The 9,246-nt window shown below is 49.7% G+C and overlaps 1 protein-coding gene across 2 annotated transcripts; it reads left to right on the top strand.

Annotated features, from left to right (window-relative positions):
* The first annotated feature begins 7,038 nt into the window (after positions 1 to 7,038).
* ARL4D (ADP ribosylation factor like GTPase 4D) lies at positions 7,039 to 8,994 on the top strand. Of its 2 annotated transcripts, none has more exons than XM_040245222.1 (2): positions 7,039 to 7,135; positions 7,700 to 8,994. In XM_040245222.1, the coding sequence occupies exon 2, from the start codon at positions 7,795 to 7,797 to the stop codon at positions 8,395 to 8,397; it is 603 nt and encodes a 200-aa protein (XP_040101156.1). In that variant the 5' UTR covers positions 7,039 to 7,135; positions 7,700 to 7,794; the 3' UTR covers positions 8,398 to 8,994. The 2 variants fall into 2 exon arrangements, with proteins under 2 accessions (XP_040101156.1, XP_040101157.1); XM_040245223.1 differs by having other exon boundaries at positions 7,060 to 7,135; positions 7,366 to 8,994.
* The last annotated feature ends 252 nt before the right edge of the window (positions 8,995 to 9,246 follow it).

Raw genomic sequence — 9,246 nt, 5'->3', positions numbered from 1 at the left:
GTGGAGGCGGAGGGCGGGGCCGGGCCGCGGGAGGGGTTCACTGCAACTCCAGCGCCCTTGTCCTTCGGTGCCTCTAGGAACCAAACCGATCCCGGGCTTCCTACCGAAAGCTCCCTCCGCCTAGGACCTCCTTTTCCTATCCCTCCTCCTCAGCTGCAGGCTTCGCTGATGGCTCAGATTGTCAAGAATCCGCCTGTAAGACAGGAATCATGGATTCGATTCCTCGGTCGGAAAGATCCCCTAAAGGAGGAAATGGAAACCGATGACAGAATTCTTGCCTAGGAAATCCCATGGACAAAGAGGAGCCTGGCGGGTCACAGGGTCCCAAGGAGTCGGACGCTACTTAGCGACTAAACAACAGGAAACACGTTGATCTGAACTGTCACTGCCACTAGTCACATGCAGCCAGGGAGCGCTGGGCAGGTGGTTCCGCCCGATTCAGAGGTACTGAAAGTGGAAAACACACTTGGGATTTCAAAGACTTAGTAGTAAAACTGTAACATATCTCTGTAATGATGATATTAGTTACATATTGAAATGATATTTTAGATATTTGTTTTGTGGGGGGGGCCCGGGGTGGAGGGAGGTGTGCCTCAGGATTTATAAGAACTCTGAGAGATGGAACACTTGCCTTGTCTTTGAAAGCATGGAGTGCTAATCACTGACCACCAGAGAATTTCTGAGATATCTTGAGTTAAAGAACATATTAAACTTAATTTCGCTTACTTCTTTTTATTTATTTATGTTTACATGCGTAAGAGTATTTAAATTTACCTGCGGGAGGGAACTGCCTGGTGGTCCAGTGGTTAGGCCTCAGCGCCTTCATGCAGGAGTCCTGGTTTCATTCTTGGTTGGAGAACTGGAATCCTAAAGGCCACAAAGTGGCCAAAGTAAAAAAAAAAAAGTTATATGTGTGACTCACTTATATCTTGAAAGCACTCTTATAGACGGACGTGCTGAGAGGCTAAGCGTCTTGACTAATGTGAAAAGAAGTAAGGATTTGCATTCAAGCATCCTGCTAACCACTGGAGCCTCAGGTTTTTTTAAACCGGGGGTCCTGATATTTTAACTGTGGGTGATAAGAATGCCTCTCTGACAAGCATACTTGCAAATCTATCCATAGAAATGCAAGCACATGGGAAAGTCTCAATGAGAACACCCTAGGGAAAGTCGTTTCTTGCCTGTAAAATAGAAATGACTCCATCTGAAGTCTTGCAAACTATCTACACCCACTCACCCTGAGCCTTCCTGTTTCATATCCCCCTCTCCCTGGTCTTGTATTTCTGGTGGCTGCCAAGTGTCTTTGACACCCTTGATGCTCACATGGAATAGATATACATGTAGATTTGGACACGGACACATAAAATGTAGGTATATTCACAAATATACAGCCATTAGTGCTGTATTGTCTTTCACCTTGATGGGAAACCTTTTGTTTGCTGGCCTATTCTCAGCACCTATGGTAGTGCTCTGAATATACTTGATTTTTGATGAATATGTGTTGAATGACTGGATGAGGGTCCAATGAGACAATGTATAATATGCTTAGCCTGGGTCTGACAAAGTCTTCAAATTTCTGAATCTGAAATTCTGGAAGGAGGCGCCAGCTCTGTGCGTATCAAGTCCTCTAGATGATTCTGACAAACTGCCCAATATAAGCATGCACCCATTTGTGTGGGCCAGACAACATGGATGACTTGACAGAAATCTATGAAATCAAGAAGCTGAATCAGGGACTTCCTGGTGGTCCAGTGGTTAAGTATCTGCCTCCCAATGTAGGGGACATGAGTTCGATCCCTGGTGTGGAGCTAAGATTCCCCCATACTTCGGGGCAACTAAGTCTGAGTGCCCTGGAGCCTGTGTGTCACAGCTAAGATCAGATACAGCCAGATAAGTAAATACATTTTTAAAAGTGAAAGTGAAGTCGCTCCGTCGTGTCCGACTCTTTGCGACCCCGTGGACGGTAGCCTACCAGGCTCTGCAATCCATGGGATTTTCCAGGCAAGAATACTGGAGTGGGCAGCGGAATCAAACATATGAGGTCTCTGGAGATTAGCCCCTTTGTTAAAGCTCTGAAGAGTCCCTCAGCTCGGATAACTGGCCAACAGCGAGTTCCCTGCACAGTGTGAGCCTGGCGCTCTCTCCTTAACTCAGCTCCCTGTCTCTCTCTCTGGTGGGCTTGTTCCTCCCGCCTCACAGCTGTTGGCTGTTGCTCCCACAGCACTGTCACCCTCTTGGAGCTCCGGCTGCTCTTTCTGGCTGACCACCCAAGGCCCCTCTTGATGCCGGGGTCCCCCCAAGTGCCAGTCTCCTGTGCAAATGGATGCTGGAATCTGTCCCCGAGTGGATCTGTCTCCTAAGACACCACAACCTGCTGCAACTGCCTCTTCCCAACCTTCTCCGCCCTCCAGCCTCTTCCCGCCTCTGCCCTATTGGCTATTAGGCCCTCAGTAAAAGCATAAGAAATGTCACTGAAATCAGCTTTCCTGCTCAGAAAATGTTCATTTACATCTGATCTTACCTCCACAAAAACAACTTGAAAACGGTGGCTTTTCCATTCTCTCTGTACATTCAAGCTATAGTGAAGGTCCTGTCTGAAAGGAAGACTCCAGGGAAATTCCCTTGTGGTTAGTTTAGTGGTTAAGACTCCAAGCTTTCACTGCCAAGGGCAAGGGTTCAATACCTGGTAGCAGATCTAAGATCCCACAAGCTGGGTGGCATGGCCAGAAAAAGAAACAAACAAAAAGACCCCAGAAGGAAGGAAAGGAACCTGTCCAGCTTCGCTCTACCAACTTTGCTTCAGGTTTAGGCAGTGACAGACTCATGCACCAGGGGGCAGCATCTGCTCCTTTTCTGCCCTGGCCTGGGCTCTGGGACTTAGTTTTGGATGAGCTGCCTCTGAATGGGCCCCTGGTAGGAGAAAAGGGTCTTCAAAGGCCCCTTCCTCTCAGTTTTTCTTTTTTCTTTTTACACTCATTGTAAGTAGTAGGTTGTGTTTTCCCCATTTTATTCTTGTTTTTTTGGCCATGGAATCTCTTTTCTCCAGCCAGGGATGTAACCGTGCTCTGTGCAGTGGAAAACACAGTTGTAACCAATGGACACCCAGGGAATTCCCTGTTTTATTCTTGAGGAAGAAAAGCTGGGATTTGAAATATGGGTCTTTGTGATTTCCAGTCTGAACACACTCCTGGGCCACCACTCCCCTCCCATCCCTCCTCCTGCAGACTCCTCTCCTCCCTTCAGTTGTGCACTCAGACAGGTCCTCAGTTGGGATGCAGTGGAGACAAGGATGTCCTCATCTGCTTCCTAGGTGAGTCTCACCCATCCTGTACCCTCCCCTACTCCAAAGCCTGAGCCATCCTGTGGAAAGGGACCTGGAATCTCTAAGCCCCTCATTACATGCTGAGGAAACCAAGGCTCCTAGCGGAAAGTGTTTTTTTAAGTCAGCCTACTTGTCAGGACAGGAGTCATGATGACTCTCAGCCCAGGGTTCAGACCACCAGGCCTTGAGGGGGGGCCTATCCCTCCAGTGTCATCCCTCGCATGGCCTCTGTTTTTCTCCTCTAAGAAATCCCTCTTCCTCAAGGCCTGAGGGTTCAGTATTACCCAGACCTTGCCTGGAAGTACACAGTTTTTAGGTATCCCTCCCAACCCCCAAGGTGTCAGGGACCCCAGACCAGGAAACTCCCAGCTAAGGCTGGGTGCTTGGTTCCCACACTCAAGGCACCCCTTGAGTATATTTAGTTCATCTATCATATAGTCATGAATTATGGAGGACTTCCTCATTGCCTGTTGTGTGGCAGGCACAGTGCTGGGCACTGTGGAGCTGTGGCTGTGAAGAACCAGCTTCTGGGCTCAGTGCTTAGTCTGGTGGGGAGACAGCTCTGAGGAAGAACCTTCACTCAGCAGCTGGAATCTAATCAAGTCAGGGAGCCAATGGGAGGAAGCAGATAGGTCCCAGCTAGTCTGCCCTTCTGTCTGGAATGCTTCCTTGCCTCTCGTCCACTCAATCTTGCCTCTGATGTCACCATTGGAGAGGCCTTCATGAGCACCCCGCTCCTCCATGTAAAGTAGCTCTCCCCTCAGTCACTCTCCAGCACGTTTCCCTGTTTTTTTTTCCTGGAAGGCTTATATCACCATCTGAAATGACCCTCTTTAGTCATTATCTGTCTTTCCCTACTCCTCATTGTAATGTCCACTCTATGAGAGCGTGTCCTTATCCATTTCACTGAAGCCTTCAGACTGGCAGGCACTCCATCCATGAATGCTCAAAGTAAGAACTGAGGCTGCCAGTATCAAAAATGGTGACTAATGGAGGAAGGCTCCCTGGGCCCCAGGCTGGTTGTGGAAATGGGAACTGGAGTTCCCATTTTAAAAGAGACTGGACTGGTATAGGCCCACAGACTGGTTTTGCCCTGACAAACTGAGCCCCTTCCTTCACCCCCACCTTGCCTCACCTCCTCCTTCCCATTTGTTCGTCAACACCTTTCTGGGCAAAGGCAACGGATGAAGGGTGGGGCGAGATTTCCAGTTTCAACTCCCTTATCAGATAATCAAATTATAATTTCCCTCTTGTGTGTGAGGCCCAGGAGATGTAGAAGAAATGTCAAAGAAGTGTCAAAGATTGTGGAAGAAACACAAAACAATGTGTCTGTTTTCAGTTTCCATGTTCTCTCTTTCTCTTTGTATTTTTGGTTTCACAGCCATTTTATCCAAGCCAAGTTTGGCCAGTTTTTAGCTGAGCGACCTTGGACAAGTTACTTCACCTTTCTGTGGTTTGCTGTCCTCTTTTTAGAGTAACTCTACTTACGACATGGTATGAGTTGTATATTTAAAAAGGAGTATTGGGGATTCCCTGGTTGTCCAGTGGTTAGGACTCTGCACTTCTGCTGCTGAGAGTGAGGGTTCTATCCTTCCCTGGTCATAGAATTAAGTTCTTGCAAGCTTCAAGGCCCAAAATAAATTTTTTTTTTAAAGAAAAGAATAAAAGGAAAAGTATGCCAAGTTCCTTGACCACAGCTTAGCATACAGTGGCTACTTAAATAGGCCAGTTGTTCCCAACCTCCTGGTCTGTGCTGTCTTCCCCTCTGCTAACTCAGTTACTTTCCTGTTCCTTAGCTCCTGCTGCATCCTGCCAGCCCCCAACATGGGGGGAGGTGTAAAAGCTAATTACTTAAGGTCTTGATTTCTTAAGGGATTTGGGGAAGCTCCCTGCATCGTTAACGAAAACCAGGTGGCTGGTTTGTAGCAGGAAGGGGAAGAGGAGGTGGCAAGGCAGGCTGGTGCTAAACAGATGGGAGCTAGTGGGTAGGAAGGGCTAAGCCCTCCTCTCTGGCAATGGCTTCCCTCTCCTTTTCTTTTTATTTCTTCTTTTTTTGATATTTATGTATTTTGCTTCATCAGCTTTTAGTTGTGGCATACAAACTCTAAGTCGCAAGATGTGGGATCTAGTTCCCTGACCAGGGATCAAACCAGGGGCCCCTGTATTGGGAGGGCAGAGTCTTAGCCACTGGACCACCAGGGAAGTCCCCATCTTCCTCTTTTCTAATCACCCTTACAGACAGTTTTCTAAAAAGTTAATATTGTGATCCATAATAAATGCAGGGATCCAGCTTCCTTGTAAAAATGGAAATAGTATAGTTAAAATTTGCTTCTCCTTTGATCCCCTTCTCCACGTTCAGTTTTACCTTTCTCCCTGCAGGTAATCACTGTTAGCCTCTGGTCACACTGTCCCTTTGTGACATCTCCTCTTCAGTGCTGCCCAGATTAAATCAGGCTATAGTGACTGGGGAGATGCCATGCAGTGCTGTCCACTTCCCAATCAGTCCTACACAGTACTCATTAATTTCTGGAAACCTTTCCAGGAGCTTCTAGTTGACACTTTCCCTCCTCTGAAGTCTTACACATGCTTATCTCATGATTGACAAAGTCCCAGTGTTCCCTGTCAGTGACCAGTCTTGTCTCCCTCACTAGAGTACAAGCCCTCTGAAGCCAGGCATTTGTGGTCTGTACATCCGCTATGTCTTCGTAGTTTCTTTGGCTCCTGCAGCGCAAACAGTATGAATGAAGTCAGCAAACACCCTGTGAAGTGAAGAATTTTGCCTTTATCAATTTGAGCAAGGTAGGGTCTGCTATGGCAGGCACTCTGACCAGAAACTAGGGGAATTCTGCTAATAATCTCCCTGACTAGAGAGACTGAATAGGTAAGTGGTGAGGGGCTGAGGCACTGGATTCAGACATATCCTTGCTCAGCCATTTACTAGCTATGTGTGATGTTAGACAGGGACTTTCTAGGTGGCCCAGTGGTAAAGAATCTGCTTGCCAATGCACAAGACTCAGAAGACAAGGGTTCCATCTCTGGGTTGAGAAGACCTCCTGGAGAAGGAAATGGCAACCCACTTCAGTATTCTTGTCTGGAAAATTCTATAGACAGAGAAGCCTGACGGGCCACAGTCCACGGGGTGGCAAAGAGTTGGACTTGACTGAGCACGCACGACATTAGACAAGTTATTGAGCCCTTCAGAGCTTTCTTCACCTGTGTAGCGAGACCACACCAGTCCCTACCTCCTGGGCTGTTATGGGGATCAATAGGGGTAATAGGTTTAGGCTGTTTTATGGGATTCCAGGTTCACACAGGTTAAAACATTGAATTAGGAAAAATAAAGGAGGAAGACTTGTCAACATCTCTCGAGTAGATCCTGGCAGAGGAAGCGCACACATGGACTGAATATCTCTGCCTGTGTGAGGGGTATGTGGGGGTATTGAGAGTATTATGCTCTTCACCTCTCCTCCCTAGCCAAACGCTGCCACGCCCCTTCCACCTTCCATCCCAGGTTAATCCCGAGTTTAATTCCAAATACAGGCAATGGTAGAAAAGATCTAATAAAACGGTCACCAATTGATCAGAGTTGCATCACAGCGGGGACCGGGTTGCAATCCGCGAATCTCCACGCTCCGCCCCGCCTCGCTGCCGCAGGGCCGCTGATTGGCCCATGCCATGTGACGTCACACGGGGGGTTTTTTTTTTTAAGGCCGAGTGCCCCTGTCAGCTCCGCAGTGCCCGCGCGCTGGAGACCGGCGTGGATACTAGCGGGGCTGGCCCGGAGGGGAGCGGGGAGAGCGCGGCTGACGGGAGGTAAAGGCGCTGCTCAGGCCGAGCCGAGGCGGTCTGGGTACGGGGCGGTGGAGCTGAAGTCGGCGATCGGAGGAAGGCGGGCAGGGGAGTGTCGCGGGGCATTGGGGAGGGGATCTCAGTGTAAAGAGGGGCGTGTCAACCGTGGGGTCGTGGAAGGCGAGTGGGAGTGGGCCTTTCTCCGATTTCAGCGCCCGTACCCTGATTCTTAGTTTCGGGTCACTGCCCCCCAGATGCAGGTTCCCCCGAGGATTCTCTCCTGGGGAGCTGGGGTCGCGGTGCCTGCTGCCACACCACAAGCGCGGAAGCTGACTGTCCCCCTATCCAGGCCTCTCTCTCCAACCTCAGTGTCCTAGGGGTTTCTCTCGGTCTCATCGCCCCTGTCATGGCCCCCAGGCGACGGGGGAGAGCCTCTGTTATACCTGCAGCTACTTAAAAAAAATAAAAACGAAAACAAATTTTTAAAAAGCGGGCTGCTGACTTAGGACGAGATCAAGAAGTTGCAAATTTCATGTTTGTTATTGAACATGATCCTCTTCTTTTTTCCCATGACCTTTCCCTGTTCAGATAACCCAGCTGTGATCTCCAAAGCCTGCAATTTCAAGGTCTCCTCCCTGCCTCTTCTGTGAGCCCCAAGACCTGCATCTTAGCTAGAGTTCAACATGGGGAACCACTTGACTGAGATGGCGCCCACCGCCTCCTTCTTGCCCCACTTCCAGGCCCTGCATGTTGTGGTCATTGGGCTGGACTCAGCTGGAAAGACCTCCCTTCTTTACCGCCTCAAGTTCAAAGAGTTTGTTCAGAGCATCCCCACCAAAGGCTTCAACACAGAGAAGATCCGGGTGCCCCTGGGGGGGTCCCGTGGCATCACCTTCCAAGTGTGGGACGTCGGGGGGCAGGAGAAGCTTCGACCGCTCTGGCGCTCCTACACACGCCGGACAGATGGCCTGGTGTTTGTGGTGGATGCTGCTGAGGCTGAGCGGCTGGAGGAGGCCAAGGTGGAGCTCCACCGAATCAGCCGGGCCTCGGACAACCAGGGTGTGCCTGTGCTGGTCCTGGCCAACAAGCAGGATCAGCCCGGGGCACTGAGCGCCGCCGAGGTGGAGAAGAGGCTGGCGGTCCGGGAGCTGGCTACTGCCACACTCACCCACGTGCAGGGCTGCAGTGCTGTGGATGGGCTGGGCCTGCAGCCAGGCCTGGAGCGCCTGTATGAGATGATCCTCAAGAGAAAGAAGGCTGCCCGGGCAGGCAAGAAGCGACGGTGACCTGAGGCTGCCCCTCCTCACCAGTAGGGGTCCGCACACTTGGACAGCCAGGCGGAGCCTGTGGCCCCTCACTCAGTCCCAGGGTGCAGGACCTGTCCACCTCAATGGAGGACCAAGAAGCACAACAGGGGTCCTGTTTGGGGGCAGCACAGGGGGCGGGCAACGGGAGATGGGATGTGTTCTCACATCTCTCCCTCATCCTGACTTCTGGGGAAGTGGAGGCTGCAGGACTGTGGAGGCTTAAATGTAAACTGACTCTACCTCGACCCTGTTTCCTGTTTTTCTTCTCTGGCTTTTTGATTGGATGTGTTTAGGGACGAAGGAAAGTTGCTTGGACAATGCATTTGGAATAAATGAGAACTAGCTCTTGGCTCCCCCCACCCCAACTAAGGGATGTCCCTCGGTTGCTTTTCTAGGGGGTGCCAGTCATAATTGTCTATATTTTTGTGTTTGTATGAAAGTGCCAAGAATCCCTCCATCCCCCCTTTGTAGACTTATGACTGTTTTTATAAGCCATGTATGTCCTCTGTATAATTATTAACTATTTTTTAGCATTTGCCTATAAGTTATTAAAGACTGATGATGCTGTAGCTCTAACCTTGGTTTGGCATTTTCCTTTCCTTACCTTGCCTCAGGGATAGTCCAAGATTTCCAGATGGGCAGGCAGGGGTGGGGAGGAGGGACTTATCTTGAAGCTGAATTTGCAAAGCAAGCCCTTTTCTAAAAAATTAGATTGAGTGTTCATGGGGCAGCTGCTGGGGATTACAGAGAGTTTAAGTAACTCCATGTTATTGCCTGATCTATGGATAGAAGAGCCTGATGTGCCACAGTCCATGGGGTTGCAAACAG

This window comes from Oryx dammah, unplaced genomic scaffold (assembly GCF_014754425.2).
Source record: "Oryx dammah isolate SB20612 unplaced genomic scaffold, SCBI_Odam_1.1 HiC_scaffold_8, whole genome shotgun sequence".
Taxonomy (NCBI): domain Eukaryota; kingdom Metazoa; phylum Chordata; class Mammalia; order Artiodactyla; family Bovidae; genus Oryx; species Oryx dammah.
The sequence above is the reverse complement of the archived record's forward strand: the minus strand, read 5'-3'. Positions and strand labels throughout refer to the sequence as shown.

What these genes read in the sequence shown, in the direction of transcription:
- ARL4D (XM_040245222.1), top strand. Translation starts at nt 7,795, where the DNA reads ATGGGGAACCACTTGACTGAGATGGCGCCCACCGCCTCCTTCTTGCCC.